The sequence below is a fragment of the Delphinus delphis genome, chromosome 1 (genome assembly GCF_949987515.2).
Source record: "Delphinus delphis chromosome 1, mDelDel1.2, whole genome shotgun sequence".
NCBI lineage: Eukaryota > Metazoa > Chordata > Mammalia > Artiodactyla > Delphinidae > Delphinus > Delphinus delphis.
In genome coordinates, this window is record NC_082683.1 from 205066 (window position 1) to 221893 (window position 16828).

At 67.4% G+C, this 16828-nt stretch overlaps 1 protein-coding gene across 3 annotated transcripts in view; it reads left to right on the forward strand.

Annotated features, from left to right (window-relative positions):
* Positions 1-16480, forward strand: part of AGRN (agrin) — a 32560-nt gene extending 16080 nt beyond the window's left edge. The window contains exons 4-38 of one of the 3 annotated variants that reach the window (XM_060012466.1): positions 1661-1876; positions 2042-2266; positions 2355-2579; positions 2768-2974; positions 4048-4266; positions 4341-4535; positions 4687-4887; positions 4970-5118; positions 5204-5309; positions 6028-6144; positions 6227-6391; positions 6547-6690; positions 6797-6921; positions 6996-7101; positions 7194-7508; positions 7588-7725; positions 8175-8302; positions 8457-8571; positions 8651-8770; positions 8888-9235; positions 9461-9653; positions 9767-9982; positions 10449-10678; positions 10771-10905; positions 11004-11100; positions 11206-11370; positions 11466-11577; positions 12052-12168; positions 12295-12487; positions 12570-12657; positions 12831-12854; positions 13556-13588; positions 13882-14106; positions 14590-14693; positions 15046-16480. In XM_060012466.1, coding sequence (XP_059868449.1) covers positions 1661-1876; positions 2042-2266; positions 2355-2579; positions 2768-2974; positions 4048-4266; positions 4341-4535; positions 4687-4887; positions 4970-5118; positions 5204-5309; positions 6028-6144; positions 6227-6391; positions 6547-6690; positions 6797-6921; positions 6996-7101; positions 7194-7508; positions 7588-7725; positions 8175-8302; positions 8457-8571; positions 8651-8770; positions 8888-9235; positions 9461-9653; positions 9767-9982; positions 10449-10678; positions 10771-10905; positions 11004-11100; positions 11206-11370; positions 11466-11577; positions 12052-12168; positions 12295-12487; positions 12570-12657; positions 12831-12854; positions 13556-13588; positions 13882-14106; positions 14590-14693; positions 15046-15203 — 5654 coding nt within the window. In that variant the 3' untranslated portion in view covers positions 15204-16480. The remainder of the gene's footprint in view (positions 1-1660; positions 1877-2041; positions 2267-2354; positions 2580-2767; positions 2975-4047; positions 4267-4340; positions 4536-4686; positions 4888-4969; positions 5119-5203; positions 5310-6027; positions 6145-6226; positions 6392-6546; positions 6691-6796; positions 6922-6995; positions 7102-7193; positions 7509-7587; positions 7726-8174; positions 8303-8456; positions 8572-8650; positions 8771-8887; positions 9236-9460; positions 9654-9766; positions 9983-10448; positions 10679-10770; positions 10906-11003; positions 11101-11205; positions 11371-11465; positions 11578-12051; positions 12169-12294; positions 12488-12569; positions 12658-12830; positions 12855-13555; positions 13589-13881; positions 14107-14589; positions 14694-15045) is intronic. The other 2 variants (XM_060012470.1, XM_060012477.1) reach the window with 2 other exon arrangements.
* Positions 16481-16828: the final 348 nt, after the last annotated feature.

The following is a 16828-nucleotide window of genomic DNA, read 5'->3' on the forward strand; positions in this document are numbered from 1 at the left end:
CCCATTTAGCCTCACAACAACCCTGGAGGGTAGGTTCTATTGTCCCCATTCACTGGAGGAGATGCTGAGGTAGGGCGAGGCTGTAACTTGCCCACCGTCACTTGGCGGGTGAATGCAGGTGGGGCAGCCTGGCTCCAGGATCTGATGAAGCATCTGCGTGGGTGCCCAGATGAGGTCGGGGGAGGACGGGGGGGGGGGGTCTGCAGGGAGTTCAGCCTGGGGTATCCATGCCGGCCCCGCCCTTGCCTCCAGCCCCCGTTCACTCAGCCCGTGGGGGGTGGGGGCAGGGATTCCCAGACAGACTCGCGGGAGCCTGGGGTGGGCTGTTGCTATGGTGACAGCGCCAGCTGCCTGTGCTGCTCCAGACCCCTCGGAGTTGAGGCTGCTTCCTCCTGCCCCCCTGCCTGAGCCTGCTGGGAGGTGATGGGGGGCGCCCCCCGACCCCCATAACTTATTAATGATAAGTGGACCCAATTAAACATTTATTGCATCCAGACAGCCGCAGCCGGTAATGGGCCTGCCCCGCCTATGGGGGTGTCACCCTGGGTGGGAGTCCTGAGGAGTCAGCCTGCCCGCTGCCCTGACACTGTGCCCAGGAGGGCCTGTCCTGACGGCTCTGCAACTCAGTGAGCGCGTGTGCGCTGGCGACACTGCAAAGTTGAGAACTACAATGTTTAAAGAAGAAAACAGTCGGGTCCGCAGGGCCCGGTGTGCTAGGGTCCCTGAGGAGGTCATGCTGAGTGTGAGGTGGGGCAGCAGGGCCTGGGGAGGGGGTGGGGGCGGCGACATTTCCTGAGGTGGGGGCCCAGGAGGATAGGTGAGGAAGGATGAGGTGTGTGGGTACCCGCGGGGCCCTAGCGAGAGATTGCAGCTGGGAGGCCACGAGCCACAGCAGAGCACGGACCTGGGGGAGGCTGGCTGTGGGGACGTGGAAGGTGGGGGAGTGGGCAGACAAGAACCCAAGTGGGGACAGGCCTGAGGAGAGGGGAGGCCTCCAGAGAAGCAGGAAGGGGAAGAAGTGAAAAGAGAGGGGTGGGGGCCGGCAGGGCACTGGGTTCTGGGCCGAGGGTGGAGCATGTGACCTGACCTCAGATAACCCCACCCCCTGTCCTGCAGCTGTCTGACCTCAGGCCGGTCCATGAAAGGCAGAGGAGCTGGTCCCTGGGGAGGTGGCAGGGGCCAGGTGTGGGCGGGGACACTGGAGCAGCTCCCAGGGAGGGGGCGGGGCGGTCCGGGGTTCTGAGGAGTAGGTCACAGTCGGAAGAGGGGCTTTGATTTTGAGGTGGGGATGCTGATTCCCTGTGATAGAGTCGGCCTGGGGGCTGTCTGTCTGTCCTCTGTGTGGGGAGTGGGTCAGGAGCAGATGCAATGCCCCTTCCACAGTTGCGGGGCTGAGGGGGGCGGGGGCAGAGAAGGCTCTGCGGGGGGAGGGAGGTTGTTGAGAGGGGGAGGGCACGAGGCCCTGACTGTGATGGGCGCACCCGGGGTTCCTGTGAGCGCCAGTACGAACATGGGTGGGCACGCATGTGCATGTGCGACCGTCCGTGCAAGATCCTGGCAGGTGTGCGGACGTTGGACTGTGTGCATGATGACCGTGGGCCTGGAGGCGGCAGGGGCCGGGCCCCTACCCACCCCGTCGCGTCTTCCGCCCCACCCGCAGCGTGCCGAGGAATGCTGTGTGGCTTCGGCGCCGTCTGCGAGCCCAGCGCGGAGGAGCCGGGCCGAGCCTCCTGCGTGTGCAAGAAGAGCGCCTGCCCCAGCGTGGTGGCGCCCGTGTGCGGCTCGGATGCCTCCACCTACAGCAACGAGTGCGAGCTGCAGCGGGCGCAGTGCAGCCAGCAGAGGCGCATCCGCCTGCTGCGCCGGGGGCCCTGCGGTGAGTGCGGGGCGGGGCCTTGGTGAGGGGGATGCAGAGGGGCGGGGACGGTGGTGACGGGGGTGGGGCCTGCAGTTGGGGGGGCGCGGGGGCGGGGCCTGCGGTGAGGGGGTGCGCGGAGGGCCGGCCGCCGGCCAGTGTGACCCCACCCTGCTCCGCCCACAGGGACCAGGGACCCCTGCTCCAATGTAACCTGCAGCTTTGGCAGCACCTGTGCGCGCTCCGCAGATGGACTGACAGCCACGTGCCTGTGCCCTGCCACGTGCCTCGGGGCCCCCGAGGGCCCCGTGTGTGGCAGCGACGGCACTGACTACCCCAGCGAGTGCCAGCTCTTGCGCCAAGCCTGCGCCCACCAGGAAAACGTGTTCAAGAAGTTCGACGGCCCTTGCGGTGAGCGCTACCCCTGCGCGTGTAGCATGACCTCAGTCAGTGTGTGCACACTGCGGCAGTGCCCTGACCTCCGCCTTCCCGCCCCCAGACCCCTGCCAGGGCGCCCTCAACGACCTGAGCCTCATCTGCCGTGTGGACCCACGCACGCGGCGCCCCGAGATGCTCCCGCGGCCAGAGAGCTGCCCTCCGAGGCAGGCGCCCGTGTGTGGGGATGATGGGGTTACCTACGGTAACGACTGCATCATGGGCCGAACCGGGGCCACCCGAGGCCTCCTCCTCCAGAAAGTGCGCTCTGGCCAGTGCCAGCCTCGAGGTGGGCGGCTCCTGGGGGAGGGCCCCGTCCTGGCACTCTGCATGACCCAGGGCCCCGCCTGTGCCCACCCTCCCCTGCATGCCTCCTGGGTCCCCACTCATCACCTCGTGTGCCCGTGGGTCCCGTGCACATCCCAGCGTGGGGGCTGGCGTGGTACTCTGGCTCTTCTGATCTCCTTGCCCCCCCAGACCAGTGCCCAGAGGCGTGCAAGTTCAGTGCCGTGTGCCTGTCCCGCCGAGGCCGCCCCCGCTGTTCCTGCGACCGTGTCATCTGCGATGGGGCCTACAAACCCGTGTGCGCCCACGACGGGCACACATATGACAATGACTGCTGGCGCCAGCAGGCCGAGTGTCAGCAGCAGCGCAGCATCCCCGCCAAACGCCAGGGCCCGTGTGGTGAGCACCGTGGGTGGGCTCCGTGCTGCGAGCAGGCTGGGCCGGCAGTCCCCGCTGCCTGTCATCACATGCCATCTCCATCCTGAGTCATGCTTCTCCTCCCTGGCCTTGTGGGCGACAGCTGGTCACTCTGGGGAGCCTTGGCAGGGCTGTTGCCCGTCAGCGGGCTCTGGGGAGGTGGCATCTGTCAGGGACGTGCCTGCAGCACCTGGGAGGATGTGCGGCGGAGGCAGGGGTCCGTGGGCAGGCTCCCTGGGACCTGCCCGACAGCCCTCAAGTCCTCCGGGTGCCACACTCTTGGGACACACAGCCCCCTTAGAGGCAGCGTCTCAGTCGGGCTTCGAGGGACCAGGAATGGGCAGAGACAGCGCGTCCTGAGTGGACTGGGGCTCTGCCCCCCTCTGCCTCCGTCCCCGTCGGCCGGTCTGCCCACCCTTCCGGTCTCTCTTTGTGCGTCTGTTTCCTCTCCTCTGCTCTCCCTTCCCTCTTGGGTCCACCTCTTGTGTCTTCCAGCCTGACCTGCTGGCAGGATGAGGTGCCGCGCCTGCCGCCAGGAGCCCACAGCCCGAGGTCTGCCCCCCGCGCGGCGGGGGGGTGGCTCGCTGCTGCCTGGCCTTGCGGTCCTCAGAGCAAGTGGACAGACACCTCCTCCCCCGTGTGGCCCTGGGTGTGGCTCTGGGTTGCAGACTCCTCCCCCCACAGAGAGAGCACCCCCGCCCCCACGCATGGGTGTCCCAGGGCTGCTGGTGGTCAAGGGTCAGTGGCCTGGGTGGGCTGGTAAAGCTGGCCCTCCCACCAGCCCCTGAGACCAGTCCAGACGCTCCTGCGTCTAGAGGGCAGCCCCACCCCACACTCACGCCGGGACCTGGGGCCGTCTGAGTCTGTGTCCCTGCCCACGTGCGTCCGCGTCTGTCCCTTTCTCTGCTGTGTCCTGCGCATCCCGCCCTCCTCCTGGTCCACTCTTCCCACACCATCCCCACCCTGGGAAAGGGTCTGCTGCGTGGGGCTGGGGGCTTTGCGCGTCGCCTGGGAGAGCAGGTGGGGACCCTGCTGAGTGCCCACATTCTCCCCAGACCAGCCCCCGTCCCCGTGCCGCGGGGTGCAGTGTCCATTCGGGGCGATGTGTGCTGTGAAGAATGGGGAAGCCGAGTGTGCGTGTCAGCGAGCGTGTTCAGGCATCTACGATCCTGTGTGTGGCAGCGACGGCGTCACGTACGGCAGCACGTGCGAGCTGGAGGCTACGGCCTGCGCCCTTGGGCGGGAGATCCGGGTGGCTCGCCGAGGACCCTGTGGTCAGTGGTGGGTGAGTGGGTCTAGCTGGGGGGTGGCCGCCCTCGCCACTGTGGTGATGGAGCGTCCTCCCCAGACCGCTGTGGGCAGTGCCGCTTTGGAGCCCTGTGTGAGGCTGAGACCGGGCGCTGCGTGTGCCCCTCCGAGTGCGTGGCCTCGGCCCAGCCCGTGTGTGGCTCTGACGGGCGCACGTATGCCAGCGAGTGTGAGCTGCACGTGCACGCCTGCACACGCCAGATCAGCCTGCACGTGGCCTCGGCTGGACCCTGCCGTGAGTGGGGCTGGGGGCGCCTGGCGGGCTGTGGTCCCGTGGCCTTGGCTGGACCCTGCCGTGAGTGGGGCTGGGGGCGCCCGGCGGGCTGTGGTCCCGTGCCTCCTCCACCCAGTATCAGCTGACCCCCGCCCGGCCCCGCCTTCTGCAGAGACCTGCGGAGACACAGTGTGCGCCTTCGGGGCCGTGTGCTCGGCGGGGCGGTGCGTGTGTCCCCGGTGCGAGCGCCCTCCGCCCGGCCCCGTGTGTGGCAGCGACGGCGTGACCTACCGCAGTTCCTGCGAGCTCCGCGAGGCGGCCTGCCAGCAGCAGATGCAGATAGAGGAGGCCCGGGCGGGGCCGTGTGAGCAGGGTAGGTTCGGGGGCAGCTGGTGTGGGCTGCTGGGCGCCAGCCTCGGCCGGGACCCCGAGATGACCTGGCCTCCTCCCCACAGCCGAGTGCGGCTCGGGAGGCTCGGGCTCTGGAGAGCACGGTGAGTGTGGGCAGGAGCTGTGCCGGCAGCGAGGCGGCATCTGGGATGAGGACTCAGAGGACGGGCCGTGCGTCTGCGACTTCAGCTGCCAGAGCGTCCTGAGGAGCCCGGTGAGGCGCCCCCTCCCCTGACTCCCACTGGGCAGTGAGGCAGGAGCCGTGACCGCCCACACCTGCCCTGACACCCTTCCTGCAGGTGTGCGGCTCGGACGGGGTCACCTACCGCACCGAGTGTGAGCTGAAGAAGGCCAGGTGTGAATCGCGGCCAGAGCTGTACGTCGTGGCCCAGGGAGCCTGCAGTGGTGAGTGGGCGTGCGGGCGTGTCCGGCTGTGTGTGGGCACACATGTGCCTGTTCAAAGGTACGTGTGCCCACGGGTGTGAGGCTTGTGGGGCTCCATGTCTTGTTCGAAGTTGTTGCGTGTATGCTGTGGTGGGCGTGTGTGAACACGTGTATCGTGTTTGCAGTGTGTGCTGTCAGTGTATATCCGCGTTTGTGCAGCTGTGGTGCGTGGACGTGTGTGCCTGCCAGGCAGCAAGTGTGCACTGAGCACCTACTGTGTGCAAGGGGGCATCAGTGAACCAGCGAGGCCCACCCTCCGGGCACTCTTTCTTCTGGGAGGAGACTGATGGTGACCGGCAATCGTCGTATCTTTGTGCGCGCACAAGCGCTCCTGTGTGCGTCTGTGCGCGGGGGAATGTGGTGTACGTGTGCCTGCCACCTTGCAGAGGCCTGCTAATCCGAGCGTGTGGCTCTGGTTGTACGTGTGTGCACGGGGCTTCACGCCCACGATCTGTGGGCGTTTCACGTGTTGCTGGTACTCGGTGTGCGGACACGTCATTGTTCTCATGTGCGGTATGGGGTTCCCGCCTGTGACCCGAGCTGCAGACCCACGGGCCCTGGTGGGAGCCGGCATCTGGAGGGCTGAGTGGTGAGGGCGGGGGCGGTTGAGGCAGAGGGGCCGTGCCCAGGTGGAGCGTCTGGCCCTGCCTGGCATCTCAACCCCTGCCCCTCCCTGCAGCCCCCACCTTGGCCCCGCTGCTGCCTGCGGTTCCCCTGCACTGCGCTCAGAGCCCCTACGGCTGCTGCCTGGACAACATCACTGCTGCCCGGGGCGTGGGCCTGGCCGGCTGCCCCAGTGAGTACCCGAGCCTGGCCCTGACCCGCAGCCAGGCAGAGCCACGCAGCTGCGGTGACCCTGCCTTGCCCTGGCCTTGCAGGCTCGTGCCAGTGCAACCCCCACGGTTCCTACGGTGGCACCTGTGAACCGGCCACAGGCCAGTGCTCCTGCCGCCCGGGCGTGGGGGGCCTCAAGTGTGACCGCTGCGAGCCCGGCTTCTGGAACTTCCGTGGCATTGTCACCGATGGCCGGGGTGGCTGTACCCGTGAGTGACGGGGCCCACGATCGGTCCCCAGCTGAGCACTGCTGCCTGCCCACCCTGTCCCTGCTTTCCTCATCCCCCCTGGCAGGGGCTGGGCCAGGCCCTGGAGCCCGCGGGGAAGCCGGACACAGGTCTCAGCCTCTTCTCCTGCCTCCCAGCCTGCAGCTGTGACCCCCAGGGGGCCGTGCGGGACGACTGTGAACAGATGACCGGGCTGTGTTCCTGTAAGCCCGGGGTGGCCGGACCCAGGTGCGGGCAGTGTCCAGACGGCCGTGCCCTGGGCCCTGCTGGCTGTGAGACAGGTGAGGGCCAGACCTGGCACTGCCCCTGGCCCCCTGTGCTGGGGATGAGGCCGTCATAGGGACGGGGTTTCCTGAGCCAGTGGGCTCTCCCGTGTCTGTGCCCCAGACTCCCCGGCACCCAAGACCTGTGCTGAGATGCCTTGTGAGTTCGGGGCGTCCTGCGTGGAGGAGGCTGGCTCCGCCCACTGCGTATGCCCAACACCCGCCTGTCCAGGGGCCAATGCTACCAAGGTGAGGGATGGGTAGTGTGGAGGGTGGAGGGGTGCGGAGGGGCCTCCCCCCAGCATCCGTGTCCTGTGCCCCAGGTCTGTGGGTCAGATGGAGTCACCTACGGCGACGAGTGCCAGCTGAGGACCATCGCCTGCCGCCAGGGCTTGGACATCTCTATCCAGAGCCTCGGCCCTTGCCAGGGTAAGGCCTCACCCACTGCCCCAGACTGACCAGGAAGGCCTGACCCTGCTCTGACCACCGGCCCCGCCACCTGGAATCTCCTCTCCTTACAGAAGACATCACTTCCGGCCCCCGTCCGACATCTGCCTCTGTGGCCCCCTCAGGGCTTGACCTGAGCAAGGTGCTGCTGCCTCCACCCGGCGCCCTCCCCCCGGCTCCCAGCAGCACCGCTCGACCCGCATCGCAACCTTGGACCGCTGCCAGCGTCCCCAGGACCGCTGCAAGGCCTGTGCTGACCATGCCTCCCACGGCCCCCTCCCCGGCAGCCAGCCTCGCCACATCTGCCTTTGGCGAATCTGGCAGCGCCGATGGGAGCGGCGACGAGGAGCTGAGTGGTGACTTGGAGGCCAGTGCGGCTGGCTCAGGAGGTGAGCACAGGCTCCGGGACGTGGGGGCAGGGCCCAGGAGGGCTGCATCTGGGGCTGGGCTCAGACGGCACCTCCCCAGGACTCGAGCCCCCTGAGAGAGACAGCGCTGGGACCCCCGGGCCACCCATGGAGAGGGCGTCCTGCTACAACTCGCCTATGGGCTGCTGCTCAGATGGCAAGACACCCTCACTGGACGCAGAGGGCTCCAACTGTCCTGGTGAGTGGGTGGCCGGGGGCCTGGGTGGAGCGTGTGGAATGGCCTGGACACATCCAGAGATGCTGTCTCTCCTCCCGGCCGCAGGCCTGTCCAGCAGGTGGGCACCCAGGCTTTGTGATCTTCTGATTTGAGCACACATGTGCAAGCGGTCTTGGGGGTTCAGTACATGCACACGTAACGTGTGTTCTCGGCCCCCGCACACGCGTGGGTGCCCAGGACCCCGTGGCTAACCTGTTTTTCCTGTGCAAGCCGGCCTGGGGCACTGCTCCGAGGAGTCTGTCTGGTAACCGATGCCAGCCCTGCCCCGGGGTCCGCACTAACCTCATGACCATCTGACTAACCGCCACCCGCCCTGCACCCCGCGTGGCTCACTGCTGGGGCCTGTGCCCACGGCTGGCCCAGAGGCCAGGCAGGTGCCGGGCAGGACCTCACTGCTCCCTCCCCCGCAGCCACCAAGGTGTTCCAGGGTGTGCTGGAGCTCGAGGGGGTCGAGGGGCAGGAGCTGTTCTACACGCCGGAGATGGCCGACCCCAAGTCCGAGCTGTTTGGGGAGACGGCCAGGAGCATCGAGAGCGCGGTAAGTGTGGGGCCGTGGCCAGGGTGGCAGCCCCTACCCAGCCACTGGCCTTTTTCCCAGGACAGACCCAGAGAAGCGCTGTGGGGGCGGAAGGAGGGCCCAACAGTCCAGCCTGGGCAGCTTCCCGGAGCCCTAACTCACTCTCCACCCGCAGCTGGATGATCTCTTCCGGAACTCGGACCTTAAGAAGGACTTTCGAAGTGTCCGCCTGCGGGACTTGGGGCCCGGCGACTCCGTCCGAGCCATCGTGGATGTGCACTTCGACCCCAGTGAGCCCCCACCCCAGGCCCTCCGGGAAGTGGGGGGCTGCCCTGGCCTCCACCATGCTCAGGGTCCCTCCTCCACCAGCCACAGCCTTCAGGGCACCCGATGTGTGCCAGGCCCTGGTCCGGCAGATCCAGGCATCCAGGCGCCGGTCACTGGGCGTGAGGCGGCCTCTGCAGGAACACGTGCGGTTCATGGACTTCGGTGAGAGCCTGGTCCGGCCGCCAGCCACAGCTTGTCCCCACCCTCCGTCCCCCACGCCGCGCACTGCGCTTGGGATCCCTGCTCCTTGCGGATCCTGACAGCTTCCCCTACCCCCAGACTGGTTTCCTGCGTTCTTCACGGGAGCCACCCCTGCTGCAGCCACGGCCAGAGCCACCACTGTGGCCCACCTGCCACCTTCAGCTGTGACCCCTCGGGCCCTCTATCCCAGTCACACAAGCCGGCCCGTCAGCAGGATCACAGTGCCCTTCACCGCGCGCCAACCCTCCACCCCTGCCCCTAGCCGTATGCCTGCACACCGGCCCTCGCCGCCAGGCATCCTGCAGCCCCCAAGGCCCTGTGACTCCCAGCCCTGCCTCCACGGGGGGACCTGCCAGGACCAGGGCTCAGGTGGAGACTTCACCTGCCGCTGCACAGCGGGCAGGGGGGGCGCTGTCTGCGAGCAGGGTAAGGTCATCCACGCGGGGGAGGGGCAGGGAGGCAGAGGGGGCCAGGTTGGGGAGGGCCGGGCCGCCGGGAGTGGGGGGCCGGGCAGGGGGGCCAGGCTGGGGTGAGCGGCCGGTTGGACTCCCTGGCCCAGCGCTGGGGACAGGGTTGGGGGTTTCGGACCGGCAGTCAGAGCCCGGGCAGCCGGGTCCTCTGTGCCCTCCACTGCCCCTCCGTCTCCTGCAGCACCACGCCCCTCCGTGCCGGCCTTCGGGGGCCACTCCTTCCTGGCCTTCCCCACCCTCCGTGCCTACCACACCCTGCGTCTGGCGCTTGAATTCCGGGCGCTGGAGCCCCAGGGTCTGCTGCTGTATAACGGCAATGCCCGGGGCAAGGACTTCCTGGCACTGGCGCTGCTGGGGGGCCGCGTGCAGCTCAGGTGGGTGGCGGGCGGTTGGGGGGGTCAGGGACGAGGGTGGGGGTTGGAGGGCAGGGCCAGCCCGTGGTCCTGGCTCCGTTTGGCTGTCCCAAGCGCCTGTTCCCGCCCCCCAGGTTCGACACAGGTTCGGGGCCCGCGGTGCTGACCAGCTCAGTGCCCGTGCAGCCCGGCCGGTGGCATCACCTGGAGCTGTCTCGGCACTGGCGCCAGGGCACTCTCTCGGTGGACGGTGAGACCCCTGTCCTGGGCCAGAGCCCCAGTGGCACTGACGGTCTCAACCTGGACATGGACCTTTTTGTGGGTGGCGTCCCGGAGGACCAGGCTTCCGTGTGAGCATGGAGGAGGGTGGTGTGGCCCCGACCGCAGACCCCCGACCTTGGCCCTGATCCCTGACTCTTGGGGTGGCATCCAGGAGGTCCAAGCTCCCTGTGGATAGCAAAGGGGTTGGAAGTGTGGGTGTGGACCACGGCTGTGACGCTGGCCTCAGCCCCAGCCCTTGACCGTGATCCTGATTCTGTCCTGATGCTGAGGACCAAGCTGCCGTGTCATCACCAGGGAGGGGCTGGGCTGGCCCTGACCCTCAGTCCCGACCCTTGACTCAGCCCAACCCGCCTCCTGATTCTGTGGGTTGACTGTCCATCTTGTGAGGACCAAAAGAGGGGTCGGGGACGGGTAGCAGCCCTGACTCACGACCCCGGCTGACTGAGGGACGCCAGTGGCACAGCTGGTTGTGAGAGAGGACAGACAGCTCTGGTCTCTGGCCTGTGGCCCCTGACCCTCTCATCTCGGTGGCAGGGTGCTCGAGCGGACCTCTGTCGGTGTCGGGCTTAGGGGCTGCATCCGCTTGCTGGACGTCAACAACCAGCAGCTGGAGCTGAGTGACTGGCAGGGGTCTGCGACCCGAAGCTCTGGAGTGGGCGAGTGCGGGGACCACCCCTGTGTGCCTAACCCCTGCCTCGGCGGGGCCCCGTGCCAGGCCCTGGAGGCCGGCATGTTCCACTGTCGGTGCCCACCCGGCCGCTTTGGTGAGGGCGGGCCCTGGGCCGGGTGCTGGGGGGACTTGTGTGTCTGTGCTTGGGACTCAGGCCTCCCGGGACCCCAACCTGCCTCCCTCCAGGCCCGACCTGTGCTGACGAGAAGGACCCTTGTCAGCCGAACCCCTGCCATGGGGCAGCCCCCTGCCGCGTGCTGCCCCAGGGCGAGGCCAAGTGCGAGTGCCCTCGGGGCCGGGAGGGCAGCCTCTGCCAGACAGGTGGGGACAGCGGTGCTCAGGGCAGGGAGGGCGGTGGGGGCTCTGGGGCTCTGGGGTCAGGGCCCGGCACCCTGTGTGATCGTCTCCTGTCCTCGCAGTCTCAGAGCGCGAGAACAGCCAGCCTCTCCTGGCCGACTTCAGCAGCTTCTCGTACCTGGAGCTGAAAGGCCTGCACACCTTTGAGCGGGACCTGGGGTCAGTTGGGCAGAGGGGTCGATGAGGGGAAGCGGCCCCCAACCCCATCCAGCCATGGGGTGAGGGGGCATCGAGACACCCCTGCCTGCCCTCATGTGACCCCAGGGAGAAGATGGCGCTGGAGGTGGTGTTCCTGGCCCGGGGTCCCAGCGGCCTGCTCCTCTACAACGGACAGAAGACAGACGGCAAGGGCGACTTCGTGTCGCTGGCACTTCACGACCGTGTCCTGGAGTTCCGCTACGACTTGGGCAAGGGGGCAGCGGTCATCAGGTGGGCCGCGCGGGGTGCAGGGGGCTGGCCTCAGGCCCCTGCCGGGCAGGCCGGCAGAAGCCCAGTGCGCTCACGGCGCCCCACCCCCCCTCCAGGAGCAAGGAGCCAGTGGCCCTGGGCGCCTGGACCAGGGTCTCTCTGGAGCGAAACGGACGCAAAGGAGCCATGCGGGTCAACGATGGGCCCCGTGTGCTGGGGGAGTCCCCGGTGAGCTGAGCGAGTGTCTCCAGGGCTGCCCCCCTGCTCGCCGCCGCCCTCCCCCTCCCGGGAGGCGCGCGGCCCCGCCCCATAGCCTGAGCTCACTGGACTGTTTTCTCTCCTCTGCCCTGGGCCTCTGTCTGTGTCTCCTCTCTGCTCTCACTGCTCCCTGGCCCTCGCTCTGCAACCCCACCCCGCTCGCTCTCCGCTCTCCGCTCTCCGCTCTCCGCTCTTCGGATGCCAGAAATCCCGCAAGGTACCGTCTCCTCTCATCCTGCCTCCTTCCTCTTCTGCCGCCTCCGCCCCTAGCGTAGCTCCGCCCCCACTAAGCCCGTGTGGCCGTGTCTGTGATGAACGCTGCTTCCAGCAGGCTGGAGGGCGCGGGGTGGGTCATCACCGCGGGCGGGCCCTGGTCTGGGGCTCGAGCTGTTCCTGCCCGGTGGGTGGGCTCCACACCCCTCAGCCCGCTGCACCTCCCCCCAGGTGCCGCACACCGTCCTCAACCTGAAGGAGCCGCTCTACGTGGGGGGGGCCCCTGACTTCAGCAAGCTGGCCCGGGCAGCCGCCGTGTCCTCTGGCCTGGATGGTGCTATCCAGCTGGTGCGTGGGGCGGGGGCGGCGCCCTGGCACAGTCTCGAGGAAGGGCCCATCCCAGAGGGGCTTCTGTCCTCCTGGGATGGGGGCCGCCCGGGCAGGCTGGACAGAGGCTCTCGCTCCCGTCCCCAGGTCTCCCTGAACGGCCGCCAGCTGCTGACCCGGGAGCACGTGGTGCGGGCGGTGGGTGTCTCGTCCTTTGCAGACCACCCTTGTACCCAGGCCGGGGGTCACCCTTGCCTCAACGGGGCCTCCTGTCTCCCTCGGGAGGCCTCCTACGAGTGCCTGTGTCCTGGGGGCTTCTCAGGGCTGCACTGCGAGAAGGGTGAGCGCTTCTGGCACAGGGCCAAGGCTGGACGGGGCGGGGGGAGCCTGCCCGAGACCGCACTCACCCCGCTGTCTCTCAGGCCTGATTGAGAAGTCGGCCGGGGACTTGGACACGCTGGCCTTTGACGGACGGACCTACATCGAGTACCTCAACGCCGTGGCGGAGAGGTAGTGTGCCCTCCGGAGCCAGGCGCCCCTCCGCCCTCCGCTCTCTGGTCCTGTCTGCGCAGCTGCACAGGGCTAGCTGCGGGACCCTCCACTCCGGCCCCCGGCTCTGTGCCCACCTCCGCCCCTCCTCCACCCTCCTTCCTTCTCACTGTCTCTGTCTCTTTGATTCCAAGCGAACTGACCAATGAGATCCCAGCGTAAGTAGCTCCGCCTCCACCCTCACTGTCACCATCCTCTGCTCCCCACCCACCGGGCAGCACATCCCAAGGGTGGGCGAGGGCAGAACTTTCCATCCCCAGTGGAGGAGGACGGGGCTTCGGGGGAGCTGTTGGTGCTGCCGGGGCTCCGTTTCCCCGCTTGAAAGTGGGGAGCCGCCCCTTCCCATCCCAGTAGAATGCCCCCTGCAACTACTCCCCTCGCCGCGTGGCACCGGCACAGCGTGCGCGCGTGCGCACACTTGCAAACGTGCACATTCGTGCCCACGTGTCTGTGTGCATACACGAGCACGTGTGTCTCAGTGTGCACACGAGTCCATGTGCTCCCATGTGTGCGCACACCCACGTGTACGGGGGGCCATCCGGGGGTCTCTCCCGACCAGGGGCCCTCGGTCTTCGTTCCGTGTCGCCCGTGCCCCAGCTGTTTCCTCTGCACCTGGCCTGGGCCGTGCCTACCAGCTCTGTGTCTGCCCATGTGTGTTGCATGTGTCATGGCCAGGGCTCTGTGGTGGGTGGAGCCGACACCCCAGGGTCCTGTGTGTCTTCCGTGGATGCTTGCTCCGCCTGCCTTCCACTGGTGGAGACGGGGTGTGGGGAGGGGCTGCTGCTGGGTCCCGCCCCACCCCACACTACAGCCTGTCTGTGCCCCTGCTCACCTGCCTCCCTCTCTTCCTGCATCTAAGCCCTGAAACTCCGGATTCCAGGGCCCTTCCCAGGTGAGCAGCGGCCCCTGGCCCCTGCCGTCTGCCTGTTGCCTTCCCATCTCTCTGAGCATCTCTCTGCCGAGCTGTCCCTGTGTCTGTCCACCTCACTCCTCTGATTGCCCGTCTGGCCCCACCACCCACCATCCATCTCTCGGCCCATCTGTCCCACTGGTGGTGTCCACCAGCTGCCCCGGTGGCACCACTAGCCCTCATGGCCTGTGTAGTCATGCCCCTCACCTTCCTACCACCCCTACCCCGTCCCCACCACCCTCCCAAGAGGTCCTGACCAGCCCTCTGCCCACCAGCGAGAAGGCGCTACAGAGCAACTACTTTGAGCTGAGCCTGCGCACCGAGGCCACGCAGGGGTTGGTGCTGTGGAGTGGCAAAGCCACAGAGCGGGCCGACTACATCGCACTGGCCATCGTGGACGGGCGCCTGCAACTGGCTTACGACCTGGGCTCCCAGCCCATGGTGCTGCGCTCCACCGTACCAGTCAGCACTAACCGCTGGTTGCGGGTCAGGGCACACAGGTCAGCAGGGAGCCTGGGGCCACCGAGAATAGCAGCGGGCGCTGCCTGGACTTGCCCGGCCAGGGCATGCCTGGCCACTCGTGGCTAGGGTAGGAGTTTGTTAGGGGGAGGAGGGCGAGGAGGGCTGGTGGCCCGACCTGAGGTCACTGCCAGCGCGGGAGGAGGGATGAGAGGGTACAGGAGAAGCAGTGATGGCCAGGGAACCCCTGATCTGAAAGGGGTTTCCCCGCTCTACCCAGACGCCGGCTGGGGACATGTCCCTCTGGTCTGAGCCTTGGCCGTCCCCTCCAGCAAAGCTTGACCCACAGGAGGTCCCCCTGCCCTTGGCCATCTCGTGCTCTCCTGGGGTCAGTGCCACTCCATCCTGGCCCCCAGGGGTGACACTTGGTGACGGTCCCCAGGGTGTGGTGTTGGGGCGAAAGGGATGGAGGGACCAGGACCTGGAGCCACCTGATGGCCTCACCCCACCCACCACGCCCCCAGGGAACAGAGGGAAGGCTCCCTTCAGGTGGGCAATGAGGCCCCTGTGACTGGTTCCTCCCCACTGGGTGCCACGCAGCTGGACACAGATGGAGCCCTGTGGTTGGGTGAGTGATTGGTGGGGGGGAAGCCAGGGGAGGGACAGCGAAGGGTCTCTGAGGGACAGGTCCCATCCCCTGGAGCTGACAACGAAGAGTGGCACCCGTGTCAGTGCTATCCAGGACAGCAGATGGGCTGGCTGGGGTGGGGCCCTCTCCCCTCCTGTCTTAGCCCCTGCTGTGCCCTGGGTGGTGTGGGGCCAGGAGGCTGGAGCTCGTCTGCTGGTCCCCTGGTCACCCCCGGGCACTGGCGGGCTGCAGGTAACTCACCTGGTCATTCAGATGCAGTGGGGCCCTCTGCCCGCCAGTGTCCGGCCTGCCTGTCACTGAGCCCGGTGACCTTTCCTCTGTCTTCCTGCAGGTGGCCTAGAGAAGCTGCCTGTGGGCCAGGCCCTGCCCAAGGCCTACGGCACGGGCTTCGTGGGCTGCCTGCGGGACGTGGTGGTGGGTCGGCGCCCGCTGAACCTGCTGGAGGATGCCGTCACCAAGCCGGACCTTCGGCCCTGTCCTGCCCCGTGAGCCACAATGCAGCCACGACCCACCCTGCTGTAATTATTTTCTATTTTTGTAAACTTGTTGCTTTTTTGATATGATTTTCTTGCCTATGTGTCAGCCGGAGGGACTGCTGGCCCGGCCTCCCTCCCGTCCAGGCAGGCGCGCTGCAGAGACAGACTTGGTGCCAAGGGACTCCAAGGGGTTGGGGGAGGAATGCTGCACATGGAGGGCTTGGCGCACTCAGCAGCCTTGGGACGTGCCCCTCTGCCTTGGGACACCGTGTCCTGGCCTCTCAGGCTGTGCCTTCCCCAAGTATCCACTCGTGCTGGCCCCTGTGTTCCCCAGCCTGTCGGAGGCCCCGCGTACATACATTGCCCATGTTCCATCTGGCGAGGCCTGTGTCCCCAGAGCAGGTAGGCACTGTAGGGTTTAGGGTGCCCTTCCTCTGTGCAAGCCCCACGGGGCCTCTCTGGGTTCCCATCTGAGCCGCCCCTCCTCCCTGCCTATGCTGGGCGGGACCAGCCTCACCAGGGCCCGCCGAGCCCAGGCCTCCTGTGCCAGTCCTGTGAAACAATGTCACTGTTGACGCCATGCTGTGCCCCTCCCTCCAGCTGAGTCCACCTGTCCCAGGGCACTGGAGAGCAGAGGCCGGGCGCAGGCCTGTCCAGGGCACCCTGGCCCGCAGCTGGCCCTGCCCATCCACCCAGCCACCCTGGACATGGCTGTGTCCCCCCTCCTCCCCCCAAGGCCCCACGAGGAGCCCTGAGAGGGCGTGGGGCCACTTGTGATGTGGTGGACGTCACTGCCTGCCTGCCGGGGGGGGCCAGCATCCCCTCCTGAGGATGCACGTCCAGGCCTGGCCACCAACCGCAGAGTCTTTATGTACTGATTTTATTCGACAGCTGGGGTGGCAGGGCTGTTGTCTTTCCTGTCCTGGCCCGAGGGCAGCTGAGGACGCCGCACAGCAAAGCTGTCCAGTTGTGGTGTGAGGAGGGGTTGTCCTTATCCAGGAGTGACCGGGGGCGGGCTGGGCGTCTAGGCAACACCAAGGGGCAGGTGCGGGGTGGCAGAGACGGCTGCAAAGCCAGAGACGCCTTAAACTGCAACGTTAGGTCTCATCTGGTCCCGTCCCCCCAGCCGCCCTCACCTGTCCTGGCGGGGGTGGCAGCCCCTCCCCCAGCCCCTCCCCCAGCCCAGCCAGGCTGTCAGGCTCAGAGGCTGCAGGAGCCTCAGAAGTCCTGTTACTAACTCCAATTTGTGTTTGTGTCAATCACCGTGAAATAAAGTCTGAACACTTGCAAGAGGTGCTTGCGTCTGTCCACACCAACACCACAGCGCTCAACCCCGCCTGGCCCTGCGCTCGCCCACCCGGCCAGTTCCTGTCCCGGGAGCTCCTCGCTGAGCTTCATGGTGGCATGCAGGCTTCAGGCTCTCTTAGGTGGCTCTGGATGGAGGAGGGGGTCCTGTGCTGGGGTGGGGGCTGCTTTTGGCGAGGAGACCCTGAGCGGCGAGTGCGCACACTGTTGTGCAAGGGGCTGGCCGGGTGGGCCCGTGAGGCCTGCACCCCAGGTCGCCTCCTTAGGGATGGCGGGCCTTGTGGGCAGGCTGCAGCCCCCGCCACGTGTGCATGTGTGTATGCGTCTGCACAT